Below are 18,059 nucleotides of genomic sequence, written 5' to 3'. Positions count from 1 at the left end.
GCACATTAACCTCACAGTCATTGTATCCTTTTTAAACCTGCCGGAGTGCAGAGCCAAAACAAAACAAAAAAATGTGTCACTGTCCCAATACTGTTGTAGCTCAATGTATCATGAGGTCACACGTACATGAGCCCACAAAGACTATAGACGATCTATCTAAGAGACCGTCACTTTCCTTCTTCTCATGTCAATTACCAACCTCTGTACTGTCCATGAGTCACTGAATATATTTATAACTATCAAACGTTGTACTGTCCATAGGTCACCGAATATATTTATAACTATCAACCTTAACCTGAGTCAGTATCTTCCTCTTCCTCTTCAGTGAGTTAGTATCTTCCTCTTCCTCTTCAGTGAGTTAGTATCTTCCTCTTCAGTGAGTTAGTATCTTCCTCTTCAGTGAGTTAGTATCTTCCTCTTCAGTGAGTTAGTATCTTCCTCTTCAGTGAGTTAGTATCTTCCTCTTCCTCTTCAGTGAGTTAGTATCTTCCTCTTCAGTGAGTTAGTATCTTCCTCTTCAGTGAGTTAGTATCTTCCTCTTCCTCTTCAGTGAGTTAGTATCTTCCTCTTCCTCTTCAGTGAGTTAGTATCTTCCTCTTCCTCTTCAGTGAGTTAGTATCTTCCTCTTCCTCTTCAGTGAGTTAGTATCTTCCTCTTCCTCTTCAGTGAGTTAGTATCTTCCTCTTCCTCTTCAGTGAGTTAGTATCTTCCTCTTCCTCTTCAGTGAGTTAGTATCTTCCTCTTCCTCTTCAGTGAGTTAGTATCTTCCTCTTCCTCTTCAGTGAGTTAGTATCTTCCTCTTCCTCTTCAGTGAGTTAGTATCTTCCTCTTCCTCGCTACCTGAATGTGAATCTGTGAGGGAACCGGAGGCGGAAGTAACACAGCCTGAGCAAGTACCGCCTCCTCCTCCTGCTTCTCCCAGAGCGCCGGCGGCCATATTGGATGACCTGGGCGTGGCCCCTCTTAAACCTGTAGTTGTCCTGGTCTGATGACCTCAGTCTGACGAGCGGTGCCCCCTGGTGTCTGGGAGGGTTGTTGCGTCTCCTGACACTCACACCACCGTGCTGATGCGGTTGATAGGCTTGGACTTGGAGCTGCCGGCGCTGCCCGTGCCCGTGCTGCTGCCGCTGCCCCCGCAAGACCCCTGGAGCTGGGGCGGCTGGCCGGGCTGCTGCTGGAGGGGGTGGGTGTAGGGGGAGAGAGGGGGGGGTAAAGGGGAGTGCAGAGGGGGAGGGGGTATGGAGGAGAGCGGGAGGTACTGGGTGTGGCTGTGGGCGGCGGCCTGCGGGATGTGACGGGCGGTAGGGGTCTGTGGGGGCGGGATGCCAAAGATAAAGTGAGTCTGGTGCTGAGGGTGCTGGGCGGTAAGAGGGCTGGGGGACAGGCCGGGGTGGGGGCTGTGGTTGTGGGAATGAGCGGTAAGATGAGGGACGTGGGCGTGGGCGTGAGGGTGGGGCTGCGAGCGCGAGAGAGTAAGAGGGAGCTTGGCGCCTCCTCCTCCTCCTCCTCCTCCTCCCCGACCGTGTGTGTGGTAGAGGGCTGGGGGCACCGGGGAGAGAGGGGAATGTGGAGAAAGGGGAGGAGCGGGGCAGCCTACCCCCATAGAACCCCCCATGATGGTATAGCGCCCCCCCTGACCCTGTACACCATGCGGCTGCAGCTGGGCCAGCAGAGGCTCGGAGAGCTGCTGGAGCTGGGGGTGGGAGGGAACGGGACCGGGGCCCGGCCGCTTGGGGTCCCCCACCATGGGGCCCCTGTGGATGGTATGAGGCCCAGGGACCCCCTGGGCGGTGGAGGAGGGCTGGCTGGGAGCGGGTCCTGTCTGGGCGTGGTAGTGGTGGTGGTGGTGGTAGGGTGGAGGAGGCTGCTGTCCTGCGATACTGTTGTGGCAGTACTGGGCGTGAAGGGTCTGGATCTTGGAGGGCCCTCCTGGGTCGGAGTGGCTGAGGGCGGAGGGGGAGTGTGGGGGCGGGCCGCCGGTGGTGGGCGGGGGGACAGGTGCAGGGTAGTGTGGCAGCCCAGGTGGGAGGAGAGGGGTGAGAGGACCAGGGGGCTTGGTGCTGGAGCGCTTGCTCCCGAACAGGGAACCCAGGAAGGAGCCTCCACTGCCCCCTCCCCCTCCAGACCCGCTCCCCTGGGATCCAGTCCCCCCTCGGTCTCCACTGCTGGGACCCAGTGCCGTCGTCCCAGTAGCGGTGTGGTGATTTAGCCCCGGCCCACCCCCCACCCCCGTCCCGGGGCTCAGGATGGGGTGATGAGGCCGGTAGTAGCCGGGTGGCATTATACCTTCAGCCATGTGGGGGCGCTGGTGAGGCCGGGGACTGCTAATGATGGAGCCCTGGCGAGAGAGGGATAGGAGGAGAGTGTAGAGAGATGAGGAGAGAAAGAGAGGAGGGGGAGAGAGAGAGAGAGAGAGAGAGGAGGGAGAGAGGAAACAGAGGAGATGAGGGAGAGAGGAGAGAGAGGAGACCGAGGGGAGGAGGGACAGAGGAGCGAGAGGGGAGGTGGGAGAGAGGAGAGAGAAGAAACAGAGGGGAGGAGGGAGATATGGGAGAGGTCGAGAGGAGAGAGAGCAGACAGAGGGGAGGAGGGAGAGAGGATAGGAGGGAGAGAGAGGAGAGGAGGGAGAGAAGAGAGAGGAGAGAGAGAAGAGAGAGGAGAGGAGGGAGAGAGGAGGGGAGGGGAGAGAGAGGAAACAGAGGGGAGGAAGGAGAGAGAGGAGAGCGAGGAGGAGGGAGAGAGGAGAGAGAGGAGAGGAGAGAGAGGCAACAGAGCGGAGGAGGGAGAGAGGATAGGAGGGAGAGAGAGGAGAGGAGGGAGAGAAGAGAGAGGAGAGAGAGAAGAGAGAGGAGAGGAGGGAGAGAGGAGATAGAGGAGAGGAGAGAGAGGCAACAGAGCGGAGGAGGGAGAGAGGAGATGAGTGAGAGAGGAGAGAGAAGAGAGGGGGTAGTGAGAGAGAGGAAACAGAGGGGAGGAGGGAGAGAGGAGAGAGGAAACAGAGGGGAAGAGGGAGAGAAGAGAGAGGAGACAGAGGAGTCAGAGGAGAGGAGGGAGAGAGGAGAGAGAGGAGACAGAGGGGAGGAGGGAGAGAGGAGAGAGAGGAGACAGAGGGGAGGAGGGAGAGAGGGGAAAGGAGGTAGAGAGGAGAGAGAGGAGACAGAGGGGAGGAGGGAGAGAAGAGAGAGAGGAGTCAGATGGGAGGAGGGAGAGAGGAGAGAGGGAAGAAGGGGGAGAGAGGAGAGAGAGGAGAGGAGGGAGAAGACAGAGAGAGGAGAGAGAGGAGGTTAGAGAGGAGACAGAGGGGAGGAGGGAGAGAAGAGAGAGAGGAGTCAGATGGGAGGAGGGAGAGAGGAGAGAGGGAAGAGAGAGGAGAGGAGGGAGCGAGGCAATAAATAAGGGAGAGGAATGGAGTTAGAGAGAGTGGAGAGAGAGGAGAGGGAGGAGAGAGGAGAGAGAGGGGAGGAGGGAGAGAGGAGAGGCAGGAGAGAGAGAGGAGAGGAGGGAGAGGAGAGAGAGGAGAGGGAGGAGAGAGGAGAGGAGAGGAGAGAAGAGAGAGGAGAGAGGAGAGGAGAGAGAGCAGACAGAGGTGAGGAGGGAGAGAGGAGATGAGGAGAGAGAGGAGAAGGGGGAGAGAGAGGAGAGGGGGTAGAGAGAGAGGAGACGTGTGGGGGAGAGAGAGAGGAGAGACAGGAAACAGAGAGGAGAGAGGAGAGGAGGAGAGAGAGGAGAAGGGGGAGAGAGAGGAGAAGGGGGAGAGAGAGGAGAGGGGGTAGAGAGAGAGGAGACATGTGGGGGAGAGAGAGAGGAGAGACAGGAAACAGAGAGGAGAGAGGAGAGGAGGAGAGAGAGGAGAAGGGGGAGAGAGAGGAGAAGGGGGAGAGAGAGGAGAGGGGGTAGAGAGAGAGGAGACGTGGGGGAGAGAGAGAGGAGAGACAGGAAACAGAGAGGAGAGAGGAGAGGAGGCAGAGCAGAGTAAGGAGGGTTAGGAAAGAGGGGATTAGTGTCTGTATAGTGCTGTTTTTATTGCATCATTATGTGGACAGAACACAGGCACCTGTAGACACTGACCACAGCTGTTAAATAACACAATCCTATCAGCAACTGGTGAGGCAAACACATGCATGTAAGGCCATTTCAATCCACAACGATATCAACCAGTAGTTAATAGTACCATGCAGGGTATTGTGTACATCCAGAAGCGTCATGCCATATTGCAGTGGTTGTTTGATTGGGGAGGACATGCCAGGAGACGTTAGCTTAGGGAGGAGAGCAGCATTTACAACATTTACTTCCAGAGTACTGTCCAGAGAGCCAACACTGTCCCCCACCCCCTCCCCCCTCTATACCAGACATCCAGACTTACTTCCATAGTACTGTCCAGGGAGCCAACACTGTCCCCCACCCCCCTCCCCCCTCTGTACCAGACATCCAGACTTACTTCCATAGTACTGTCCAGGGAGCCAGCACTGTTCCGGCGGCCCCGCTTTCCTGCACCCAGCAAGGAATAAGAAAAGTCATATTTTGTGGTATCATGTTGACGGCATTGTTGTTGCTGTGTCAGTAAACACAGAGATGAGATTCTAATGTGGATTATTTCTCTCTCAACTACAGTTCTCCTGTTGGACAGACAGCAGGTGGATACAGAGCACCATAAAATCTATCATAAAATAAAGTCATAAAACCTGATTTTAAACCTTAACCCTAACCATAACTACACTGCTAACCCTAATGCCTAACCTTGAATTGATTTTTGTTTGAATGAATTTTTACAATATAGTCAGTCTATCAGGTCTGTACAATAGTCAGAAAAAGATTACACGAAGATAAGCCTACTTTTGCATGTTTCATTGATATCCAGAAAGCTTTTGATAAAAAAAAAAAAAAAGGGATATTTTAGCCTATAGTTTGTTAAAGACGGGTTGATGGGACATTTAATCACGCAATCCAGTCTCTATACAAAGTTCCAACTCTCTGTGTGTTTAATGAATATCGTACAGATGTGTTTCCCACACCCTCGGGTGTAAAACAAGGAGTCGCCTTTTATCACTGACTTTGTTTGCTATGTTTAGAAATTATTTGGCAAAATAAATAAACAGTTAAATATTGGAGTAAGATTTGATGATGAAACGCTAAGTATCCTTTTATATGCCGATGATATTATTTAGATGGCAGAAACTGAACAAGACCTGCAGAACACGTTTTTATGTGTAAAAGACGGAGACTCATGATCAACCAGACAAAAACACAGATAATGAGTTTTAGAAAACCAGGTACTAAGAGAATAGTTCTTCCGTTTTGGAGACATTCTGGAGATAAATATTTGGGTATATTTACTGATGAACACATGACCTTTCTATACGGAACATCTTCCCGACTCAGCAAGTAACGCTCTTAGGGGGAGTTATAGGAAAAACTAAAACCCTCAAAATATATTGGATATGCTACGTATTCCAAACTGTATCAGACACGCGTGTGTCCTGTTCTGGACTATTCTGCAGGACTGTGGGGTGCTAAGAGGTGTCCGAAAAACGAACACGTCCATAACAGTACGTTACTTTTTAGGCGTCCAGAAGTTTGCACCTATCTTTGCAATAACTGGGGACACGGGCTGGGAACCCTGTGAGGTGAGATGGAAGGTGTGTATGGTGAAAACTTTGGAATAGTCTGTTGGATATGCCAACTGCCAGAATAGACTGTTGGATATGCCAACTGCCAGAATAGACTGTTGGATATGCCAACTGCCAGAATAGACTGTTGGATATGCCAACTGCCAGAATAGACTGTTGGATATGCCAACTGCCAGAATAGACGGTTGGATATGCCAACTGCCAGAATAGACTGTTGGATATGCCAACTGCCAGAATAGACTGTTGGATATGCCAACTGCCAGAATAGACGGTTGGATATGCCAACTGCCAGAATAGACTGTTGGATATGCCAACTGCCAGAATAGACTGTTGGATATGCCAACTGCCAGAATAGACTGTTGGATATGCCAACTGCCAGAATAGACTGTTGGATATGCCAACTGCCAGAATAGACTGTTGGATATGCCAACTGCCAGAATAGACTGTTGGATATGCCAACTGCCAGAATAGACGGTTGGATATGCCAACTTCCAGAATAGACTGTTGGATAGGCCAACTGCCAGAATAGACTGTTGGATATGCCAACTGCCAGAACAGACTGTTGGATATGCCAACTTCCAGAATAGACTGTTGGATATGCCAACTGCCAGAATAGACTGTTGGATATGCCAACTGCCAGAATAGACTGTTGGATATGCCAACTGCCAGAATAGACTGTTGGATAGGCCAACTGCCAGAATAGACTGTTGGATAGGCCAACTGCCAGAATAGCCAGTAAAGTTTTTCAATGGGATCTATCCATAGGGGGAGACTGGGCAACTGAAATGTCTGACCTTTTCCAACAGTCTGACTGTGAACATCTGTATGACAACCAAATTAAGGGAGACATAGATATTATAAAAAAACAACTGATGATGCAATATGAAAAAAAATGGGTGGAGGAGATTAATCATTAACCCAAATTAAGAACCTTTTTGTTTGATTAAGGGTGAATTGGTGTGTGAGAGATATATAATGTTTAACCTACCTAAAAGCAAGAGATGGCTATGGTATGATCAGGGACATTGTCGCTGCGTATTGAAACAGGTCGGTATTGTGGTGAAACGGAAGAGGAAAGACTATGTAACTATCGTGACCTGGAAGAAATAGAGAATGAAACTAATTTTATCCTCTATTGCCCTTTCTACCACGATATACGCTTGGTCTGATTCCAGACAGACCACCAGATATACCCTGGCATTATGTAGCTGAGGAGACAGACCACCAGATATACCCTGGCATTATGTAGCTGAGGAGACAGACCACCAGATATACCCTGGCATTATGTAGCTGAGGAGACAGACCACCAGATATACCCTGGCATTATGTAGCTGAGGAGACAGACCACCAGATATACCCTGGCATTATGTAGCTGAGGAGACAGACCACCAGATATACCCTGGCATTATGTGGCTGAGGAGACAGACCACCAGATATACCCTGGCATTATGTAGCTGAGGAGACAGACCACCAGATATACCCTGGCATTATGTAGCTGAGCCATGAGGAGACAGACCACCAGATATACCCTGGCATTATGTGGCTGAGGAGACAGACCACCAGATATACCCTGGCATTATGTGGCTGAGGAGACAGACCACCAGATATACCCTGGCATTATGTAGCTGAGGAGACAGACCACCAGATATACCCTGGCATTATGTAGCTGAGGAGACAGACCACCAGATATACCCTGGCATTATGTGGCTGAGGAGACAGACCACCAGATATACCCTGGCATTATGTGGCTGAGGAGACAGACCACCAGATATACCCTGGCATTATGTAGCTGAGGAGACAGACCACCAGATATACCCTGGCATTATGTAGCTGAGCCATGAGGAGACAGACCACCAGATATACCCTGGCATTATGTGGCTGAGGAGACAGACCACCAGATATACCCTGGCATTATGTGGCTGAGGAGACAGACCACCAGATATACCCTGGCATTATGTGGCTGAGGAGACAGACCACCAGATATACCCTGGCATTATGTGGCTGAGGAGACAGACCACCAGATATACCCCGGCATTATGTGGCTGAGGAGACAGACCACCAGATATACCCTGGCATTATGTGGCTGAGGAGACAGACCACCAGATATACCCTGGCATTATGTGGCTGAGGAGACAGACCACCAGATATACAGTGCCTTGCAAAAGTATTCATCCCCCTTGGCATTTTTTCCTATTTTGTTGCATTACAACCTGTAATTTAAATGGATTTTCATTTGGATTTCATGTAATGGACATACACAAAATAGTCCAAATTGGTGAAGTGAAATTAAAAAAATAACTTGTTTAAAAAAACATCTACAAAATAAATAATGGAAAAGTGGAGCGTGCATATGTATTCACCCCCTTTGCTATGAAGCCCCTAAATAAGATCTGGTGCAACCAATTACCTTCAGAAGTCACATAATTAGTTAAATAAAGTCCACCTGTGTGCATTCTAAGTGTCACATGATCTCAGTATATATATACACCTGTTCTGAAAGGCCCCAGAGTCTGCAACACCACTAAGCAAGGGGCATCACCAAGCAAGTGGCACCATGAAGACCAAGGAGCTCTCCAAACAGGTCAGGGACAAAGTTGTGGAGAAGTACAGATCAGGGTTGGGTTATTAAAAAAAATCAGAAACTTTGAACATCCCACGGAGCACCATTAAATCCATTATTAAAAAATGGAAAGGAATATGGCACCACAACAAACCTGCCAAGAGAGGGCCGCCCACCAAAACTCACGGACCAGGCAAGGAGGGCATTAATCAGAGAGACAACAAAGAGACCAAAGATAACCCTGAAGGAGCTGCAAAGCTCCACAGCGGAGATTGGAGTATCTGTCCATAGGACCACTTTAAGCCGTACACTCCACAGAGCTGGGCTTTATGGAAGAGTGGCCAGAAAAAAGCCATTGCTTAAAGAAAAAAATAAGCAAACACGTTTGGTGTTCGCCAAAAGGCATGTGGAAGACTCCCCAAACATATGGAAGAAGGTACTCTGGTCAGATGAGACTAAAATTGAGCTTTTTGGCCATCAAGGAAAACGCTATGTCTGGCGCAAACCCAACACCTCTCATCACCCCGAGAACACCATCCCCACAGTGAAGCATGGTGGTGGTAGCATCATGCTGTGGGGATGTTTTTCATCGGCAGGGACTGGGAAACTGGTCAGAATTGAAGGAATGATTGATGGCGCTAAATACAGGGAAATTCTTGAGGGAAACCTGTTTCAGACTTCCAGAGATTTGAGACTGGGATGCAGGTTCACCTTCCAGCAGGACAATGACCCTAAGCATACTGCTGAAGCAACACTCGATTGGTTTAAGGGGAAACATTTAAATGTCTTGGAATCAAAGCCCAGACTTCAATCCAATTGAGAATCTGTGGTATGACTTAAAGATTGCTGTACACCAGCAGATCCCATCCAACTTGAAGGAGCTGGAGCAGTTTTGCCTTGAAGAATGGGCAAAAATCCCAGTGGCTAGATGTGCCAAGCTTATAGAGACATACCCCAAGATACTTGCAGCTGTAATTGCTGCAAAAGGTGGCTAGATGTGCCAAGCTTATAGAGACATGTCTGTGTGTGTGTATGTGTGTGTGTGTGTGTGTGTGTGTGTGTGTGTGTGTGTGTGTGTGTGTGTGTGTGTGTGTGTGTGTGTGTGTGTGTGTGTGTGTGTGTGTGTGTGTGTGTGTGTGTGTGTGTATGTATGTATGTATGTATGTATGTATGTATGTATGTATATTTTTTACTACTCTAGGGATTAAGTAATATATATTATATTATATCAAATTAATTATTGTTTGGATAACCTTATTTACTATTTATTATTATTAATCTTATTATTATTTATTTGATCTATATACAGTTGAAGTCTGAAGTTTACATACACCTTAGCCAAATACATTTAAACTCAGTTTTTCACAATTCCTGACACTTAATCCTAGTAAAAATTCCCTGTCTTACGTCAGTTAGGATCACCACTTTATTTTAAGAATGTGAAATGTCCGAATAATAGTAGAGAGAATGATTTATTTCAACTTTTGTTTCTTTCATCAGAAGTTCAGAAGTTTACATACACTCAATTAGTATCTGGTAGCATTGCCTTTAAATTGTTTAACTTGGGTCAAACGTTTCGGGTAGCCTTCCACAAGCTTCCCACAATAAGTTGGGTGAATTTTGGTCCATTCCTCCTGACAGAGCTGATGTAACTGAGTCAGGTATGTAGGCCTCCTTGCTCGCACAAGCTTTTTCAGTTCTGCCCACACATTTTCTATAGGATTGAGGTTAGGGCTTTGTGATGGCCACTCCAATACCTTGACTTTGTTGTCCTTAAGCCATTTTGCCACAACTTTGGAAGTATGGTTGGGGTCATTGTCCATTTGGAAGACCCATTTGCGACCAAGCTTTAACTTCCTGACTAATGTCTTGAGATGTTGCTTCAATATATCCACATAAGTTTCCTTCCTCATGATGCCATCTATTTTGTGAAGTGCACCAGTCCCTCCTGCAGCAAAGCACCCCCACAGCATGATGCTGCCACCCCTGTGCTTCACGGTTGGGATGGTGTTCTTCGGCTTGAAAGCTCCCCCCTTTTTCCTCCAAACATAACGATGGTCATTATGGCCAAACAGTTCTATTTTTGTTTCATCAGACCAGAGGACATTTCTCCAAAAAGTACGATCTTTGTCCCCATGTGCAGTTGCAAACCATAGTCTGGCTTTTTTATGGCGGTTTTGGAGCAGTGGCTTCTTCCTTGCTGAGCGGCCTTTCAGGTTATGTCGATATAGGACTCGTTTTACTGTGGATATAGATACTTTCATACCTGTTTCCTCCTGCATCTTCACAAGGTCCTTTGCTGTTGTTCTGGGATTGATTTGCACTTTTCGCACCAAAGTACGTTCATCTCTAGGAGACAGAACGCGTCTCCTTCCTGAGCAGTATGACGGCTGCGTGGTCCCATGGTGTTTATACTTGCGTACTATTGTTTGTATAGATGAACGTGGTACCTTCAGGCGTTTGGAACTTGCTCCCAAGGATGAACCAGACTTGTTGAGGTCTACAATTTTTTTTCTGAGGTCTTGGCTGATTTCTTTTGATTTTCACATGATATCAAGCAGAGGCGCTGAGTTTGAAGGTAAGCCTTGAAATACATCCACAGGTACACCTCCAATTGACTCAAAATGATGTCAATTAGCCTATGAGAAGCTTCTAAAGACATTACATCATTTTCTGGAATTTTCCAAGCTGTTTAAAAGCACAGTCAACTTAGTGTATGTAAACTTCTTACGCACAGGAATTGTGATACAGTGAATTATAAGTGAAATAATCTGTCTGTAAACAATTGTTGGAAAAATTACTTGTGTCATGCACAAAGTGGGGGAAAAAAGGATTTAGTCAGCCACCAATTGTGCAAGTTCTCCCACTTAAAAAGATGAGAGAGGCCTGTAATTTTCATCATAGGTACACGTCAACTATGACAGACAAAATGAGAAAAGAAAATCCAGAAAATCACATTGTAGGATTTTTTATGAATTTATTTGCAAATTATGTTGGAAAATAAGTATTTGGTCAATAACAAAAGTTTCTCAATACTTTGTTATATACCCTTTGTTGGCAATGACACAGGTCAAACGTTTTCTGTAAGTCTTCACAAGGTTTTCACACACTGTTGCTGGTATTTTGGCCCATTCCTCCATGCAGATCTCCTCTAGAGCAGTGATGTTTTGGGGCTGTCGCTGGGCAACACGGACTTTCAACTCCCTCCAAAGATTTTCTATGGGATTGAGATCTGGAGACTGGCTAGGCCACTCCAGGACCTTGAAATGCCCGGGCGGTGTGTTTGGGATCATTGTCATGCTGAAAGACCCAGCCACGTTTCATCTTCAATGCGGTTTTCACTCAAAATCTGAAGATACATGGCCCCATTCATTATTTCCTTTACACGGATCAGTCGTCCTGGTCCCTTTGCAGAAAAACAGCCCCAAAGCATGATGTTTCCACCCCCATGCTTCACAGTAGGTATGGTGTTCTTTGGATGCAACTCAGCATTCTTTGTCCTCCAAACACAACGAGTTGAGTTTTTACCAAAAAGTTCTTTTTTTGGTTTCATCTGACCATATGACATTCTCCCAATCCTCTTCTGGATCATCCAAATGCACTCTAGCAAACTTCAGACGGGCCTGGACATGTACTGGCTTAAGCAGGGGGACATGTCTGGCACTGCAGGATTTGAGTCCCTGGCGGCGTAGTGTGTTACTGATGGTAGGCTTTGTTACTTTGGTCCCAGCTCTCTGCAGGTCATTCACTAGGTCCCCCCATGTGGTTCTGGGATTTTTGCTCACCGTTCTTGTGATCATTTTGACCCCACGGGGTGAGATCTTGCGTGGAGCCCCAGATCGAGGGAGATTATCAGTGGTCTTGTATGTCTTCCATTTCCTAATAATTGCTCCCACAGTTGATTTCTTCAAACCAAGCTGCTTACCTATTGCAGATTCAGTCTTCCCAGCCTGGTGCAGGTCTACAATTTTGTTTCAGGTGTCCTTTGACAGCTCTTTGGTCTTGTCCATAGTGGAGTTTGGAGTGTGACTGTTTGAGTTTGTGGACAGGTGTCTTTTATACTGATAACAAGTTCAAACAGGTGCCATTAATACAGGTAACGAGTGGAGGACAGAGAAGCCTCTTAAAGAAGAAGTTACAGGTCTGTGAGAGCCAGAAATCTTGCTTGTTTGTAGGTGACCAAATACTTATTTTCCACCATAATTTGCAAATAAATTCATTAAAAATCCTACAATGTGATTTTCTGGAGAAAAAAAATCTCAATTTGTCTTTCATAGTTAACGTGTACCTATGATGAAAATTACAGGCCTCTCTCATCTTTTTAAGTGGGAGAACTTGCACAATTGGTGGCTGACTAAATACTTTTTTCCCCCACTGTGTGTGTATATATATATATATATATATATATATATATATATATACACTACCAGTCAAAAGTTTTTGACACACCTACTCATTCAAGGGTTTTTCTTTATTTTTACTATTTTTTACATTGTAGAATAATAGTGAAGAGCTCAACACCATGATATAACACAATATGGAATCACGCAGTAACCTTTCATTTTTTTTAAATGTCTTTACAAATCAAAATATATTTTATATTTCTGATTCTTCAAATAGTCACCCTTTGCTTTGATGACAGCTTTGCACACTCTTGGCATTCTCTCAACCAGCTTCATGAGGTAGTCACCTGGAATGCATTACCAGGTGTGCCTTTTTAAAAGTGAATTTGTGGAATTTCTTTCCTTCTTAATGCGTTTGAGCCAATCAGTTGTGTTGTGACAAGGTAGGGTTGGTATACAGAAGATAGCCCTATTAGGTAAAAGACCAAGTCCATTTTATGGCAATAACAGCTCAAATAAGCAAAGAGAAATGACAGTCCATCATCACTTTAAGACATGAAGGTCAGTCAATACAGAACATTTCAAGAACTTCGAAAGTTTCTTCAAGTGTAGTCGCAAAAACCATGAAGCGCTATGATGAAACGGGCTGTCATGAGGACCGCCACAGGAATGGAAGACCCAGATTTACCTCTGCTGCAGAGGATAAGTTCATTAGAGTTACCAGCCTCAGATATTGCAGGCCAAATAAATACTTCACAGAGTTCATGGCAACTGAGCTGAGCTGAGCAACAACTGAGCTGAGCTGAAAAGGAGGTCATCGGGTAAGCTTGGCGTCGGGTAAGTTTGGCTTTATACATAGCTTGGGTTTGTCGAGTAAGGCTTAAACTATGTATTTAGATTGTAGTTAGGTATTGTAGGTAGGTATCGTGGGTTGTTGTATGTAATTATTGCAGGTTAGTACTGTATTCGGCGGTGCCGGGTGTAGCACGAAGCTAGCTAGCTAGCTAACTCACCACCTGGACTAGCTGGCGAGTAGCTATTAGCAACGGTATAGTTGTTTCACGCCTGAGAGTGCTTGTAATTACGCCAGCTGGCTGCCTACAATAATTACATACAATAATTACATACAAGAACTGCCTACCATTCAGCTGTTTTCTAACCTCATTGTCTGAACCGTTAACGTTAGGTAGCAAGTGGCTACTGTGCTTAAAATTTAGCTGCCGTGAAAGGAGGGGTTCTTCTTTGTCTGAAAGCAATGGCTAGCTAGTTTGCTAACTATTCTAGGTAACTAACTGGCTGAATAAGTTGACGACGGACTCGCTCAAGCTGTCGGGACTAACCCACAACGTTAGACACGGACACGAACGATCTGCTTGCGTGTTGATACACTGGTGGGTTGTTGTGGCTGAGTATTGGCGCTAAACCGTGTTGTTGGAGACCGGCATGCTAGCTGGCTGTGGCGTCTTATGACGAGGTGCCCGGACAACTAAGTTAGTCTATTCCTAGAAAACATTGAACCGCTGTAGTTTACAACAATTATAGTTTCTGAGGTGGAAGTTGGGAGAGTTATATTTGGGAGATGTTTAGATGTTTAGTTCATTTCATTCCGATCTCCTCTGCATTATTGTAGCCATCTGCTGCAGCCTGTCAACTATGCATCTGCCTATCCCTGTTCTCTCCTCTCCGCACAGGCTACACAAACGCCTCACACCGTGTGGCTGCTGCCTCTCTAACCTGGTGGTCCCTGCACGCACGACCCACGTGGAGTTCCAGGTCTCAGGCAGCCTCTGGAACTGCCGTTCTGCTGCCAACAAGGCAGAGTTCATCTCAGCCTATGCTACCCTCCAGTCCCTCGACTTCTTGGCGCTGACGGAAACATGGATTACCACTGAAAACACTGCTACTCCTGCTGCTCTCTCCTCGTCTGACCATGTGTTCTCGCATACCCCGAGAGCATCTGGTCAGCGGGGTGGTGGCACAGGAATCTCTCCCAAGTGGACATTCTCAATTTTTCCCCTGACCCATCTGTCTATCTCCTCATTTGAATTCCATGCTGTCACAGTCACTAGCCCATTTAAGCTTAATATCCTTGTCATCTATCGCCCTCCAGGTTCCCTTGGAGAGTTCATCAATGAGCTTGACGCCTTGATAAGTTCCTTTCCTGAGGATGGCTCACCGCTCACAGTTCTGGGGGATTTCAACCTCCCTACGTCTACATTTGACTCATTTCTCTCTGCCTCCTTCTTTCCACTCCTCTCCTCTTTTGACCTCACCCTCTCACCGTCCCCCCCTACTCACAAGGCAGGCAATACGCTTGACCTCATCTTCACTAGATGCTGTTCTTCTACTAATCTCACTGCAACTCCCCTCCAAGTCTCCGACCACTACTTTGTATCCTTTTCTCTCTCCCTCTCCTCCAACACTACTCACTCTGCCCCTACACAGATGGTAATGCGCCGTCGCAACCTTCGCTCTCTCTCTCCCGCTACTCTCTCCTCTTCCATCCTATCATCTCTTCCCTCTGCTCAATCCTTCTCCCTCCAATCTCCTGATTCTGCCTCCTCAACCCTCCTCTCCTCCCTTTCTGCATCCTTTGACTCTCTATGTCCCCCATCCTCCCGGCCGGCTCGGTCCTCCCCTCCAGCTCCGTGGCTTGATGACTCATTGCGAGCTCACAGAACAGAGCTCCGGGCAGCTGAGCGGAAATGGAAGAAAACTAGACTCCCTGCGGACCTGGCATCTTTTCACTCCCTCCTCTCTACATTTTCTTCATCAGTTTCTGCTGCTAAGGCCACTTTCTACCACTCTAAATTCCAAGCATCCGCCTCTAACCCTAGGAAGCTCTTTGCCACATTCTCCTCCCTGCTGAACCCCCCCCCCCCTCCTCCCTCTCTGTGGATGACTTCGTCAACCATTTTGAAAAGAAGGTTGACGACATCCGATCCTCGTTTGTTAAGTCAAAAAACACTGCTGGTCCTGCTCACACTGCCCTACCCTATGCTTTGACTTCTTTCTCCCCTCTCTCTCCAGATAAAATCTTGCGACTTGTGACGGCAGGCCGCCCAACAACCTGCCCGCTTGACCCTATCCCCTCCTCTCTTCTCCAGACCATCTCCGGTGACCTTCTCCCTTACCTCACCTCGCTGATCAACTCATCCTTGACCGCTGGCTATGTCCCTTCCGTCTTCAAGAGAGCGAGAGTTGCACCACTTCTCAAAAAACCAACACTCGATCCCTCTGATGTCAACAACTACAGACCAGTATCCCTTCTTTCTTTTCTCTCCAAAACTATTGAGCGTGCCGTCTTTAGCCAACTCTCTTGCTATCTCTCTCAGAATGACCTTCTTGATCCAAACCAGTCAGGTTTCAAGACTGGTCATTCAACTGAGACTGCTCTTCTCTGTGTCACGGAGGCTCTCCGCACTGCTAAAGCTAACTCTCTCTCCTCTGCTCTTGTCCTTCTAGACCTGTCTGCTGCCTTTGATACTGTGAACCATCAGATCCTCCTCTCCACCCTCTCCGAGCTGGGCATCTCCGGCGCGGCTCACTCTTGGATTGCGTCCTACCTGACAGGTCGCTCCTACCAAGTGGCGTGGCGAGAAGCTGTCTCCGCACCACGTGCTCTCACCACTGGTGTCCCCCAGGGCTCAGTTCTAGGCCCTCTCCTATTCTCGCTATACACCAAGTCACTTGGCACTGTCATATCCTCACATGGCCTCTCCTATCATTGCTACGCTGACGACACACAACTAATCTTCTCCTTTCCCCCTTCTGATAACCAGGTGGCGAATCGCATCTCTGCATGTCTGGCAGACATATCAGTATGGATGACGGATCACCACCTCAAGCTGAACCTCGGCAAGACGGAGCTGCTCTTCCTCCCGGGGAAGGACTGCCCGTTCCATGATCACGCCATCACGGTTGACAACTCCGTTGTGTCCTCCTCCCAGAGTGCGAAGAGCCTTGGCGTGACCCTGGACAACACCCTGTCGTTCTCCGCCAACATCAAGGCGGTGACCCGATCCTGTAGGTTCATGCTCTACAACATCCGGAGAGTACGACCCTGCCTTACACAGGAAGCGGCACAGGTCCTAATCCAGGCACTTGTTATCTCCCGTCTGGATTACTGCAACTCGCTGTTGGCTGGGCTCCCTGCCTGTGCCATTAAACCCCTACAACTAATCCAGAATGTCGCAGCCCGTCTGGTGTTCAACCTTCCCAAGTTCTCTCACGTCACCCCGCTCCTCCGCACACTCCACTGGCTTCCAGTTGAAGCTCGCATCTGCTACAAGACCATGGTGCTTGCCTACGGAGCTGTGAGGGGAACGGCACCTCCGTACCTTCAGGCTCTGATCAGTCCCTACACCCAAACGAGGGCACTGCGTTCATCCACCTCTGGCCTGCTGGCTCCCCTACCTCTGCGGAAGCATAGTTCCCGCTCAGCCCAGTCAAAACTGTTCGCTGCTCTGGCACCCCAATGGTGGAACAAGCTCCCTCACGACGCCAGGACAGCGGAGTCACTCACCACCTTCCGGAGACACTTGAAACCCCACCTCTTTAAGGAATACCTGAGATAGGATAAAGTAATCCTTCTACCCCCCCCCCCCAAAAAAAAAAAAAAAACATTGTAAAGTGGTTATCCCACTGGCTATAAGGTGAATGCACCTATTTGTAAGTCGCTCTGGATAAGAGCGTCTGCTAAATGACGTAAATGTAAAAATGTAAATGTATTTGAAGAATCTCAAATATAAAATATATTTTTATTTGTTTAACACTTTTTGGGTTACTACATGATTCCATTTGTGTTATTTCATAGTTTTGATGTCTTCTCTATTATTCTACAATATAGAAAATAGTAAAAATAAAGAACATCCCTTGAATGAGTAGGTGTGTCCAAATTTTTGACTGGTACTGTATATATATATTTTTCACTCTTTATGCGATGCACACTGCAGAGAACACCGGAAGAAGAATGATCACGGTAAATTATTGTAATGTTTGTTTATTTGTCAATTAATCCCATAAGGGAAGGTTTGCCAACTGCGGATTTGACACAAAAAATTAAATGTAATTCATTCAATAATTCATTCATTAATTCATTCATATAGCCAATTTTGACTTTGCAACTGGCCCATGTAACGGAAATCGCTCAGTTCTTCCTCAAGGACAAGACTCGTCCCAATAAACGTCAACCTGCTGCAATAACAGTTCCTTAGCACTGTGCTCTCTCTCTCTTTCTGTGGATCACGATCTGTTCTATAATTAACACTTCCCTCCCTCACAACACAGCAGGCCTTGGCTCCGACCTTCAGTCAGAATGACTGTACAACGCCCTGCTGAATGACTGTTTGTTTCAAATCACTTTGTTTCGTCTAACACTCTATTGACATCTTCACAAAAAGACAATAAAAAAAAAAAAAGTATATTTATATATATATATTATATAAAATTATAAAATTATATTAAATTTATATTTCAATTTTAGATGTTTAAAAAGTTAAGTGAGCATTTAACTGCCAGCGAAAAGCT

The 18,059-nt window shown here is 47.1% G+C and overlaps 1 protein-coding gene across 1 annotated transcript in view; it reads right to left on the bottom strand.

The window, feature by feature from the left end:
* Nucleotides 1–1,051: 1,051 nt before the first annotated feature.
* Nucleotides 1,052–18,059, bottom strand: part of LOC311121516 (IQ motif and SEC7 domain-containing protein 1-like) — a gene marked incomplete at both ends in the record, with an annotated part of 30,834 nt that continues 13,826 nt past the window's right edge. The window contains 2 exons of the mRNA XM_084195995.1: nucleotides 1,052–2,338; nucleotides 4,439–4,488. Coding sequence (XP_084052121.1) covers nucleotides 1,052–2,338; nucleotides 4,439–4,488 — 1,337 coding nt within the window. The remainder of the gene's footprint in view (nucleotides 2,339–4,438; nucleotides 4,489–18,059) is intronic.

The sequence above is a fragment of the Coregonus lavaretus genome, assembly GCF_964263955.1.
Source record: "Coregonus lavaretus genome assembly, contig: HAP1_SCAFFOLD_346, whole genome shotgun sequence".
In the NCBI taxonomy this organism is placed as follows: domain Eukaryota; kingdom Metazoa; phylum Chordata; class Actinopteri; order Salmoniformes; family Salmonidae; genus Coregonus; species Coregonus lavaretus.
The sequence above is the reverse complement of the archived record's forward strand: the minus strand, read 5'-3'. Positions and strand labels throughout refer to the sequence as shown.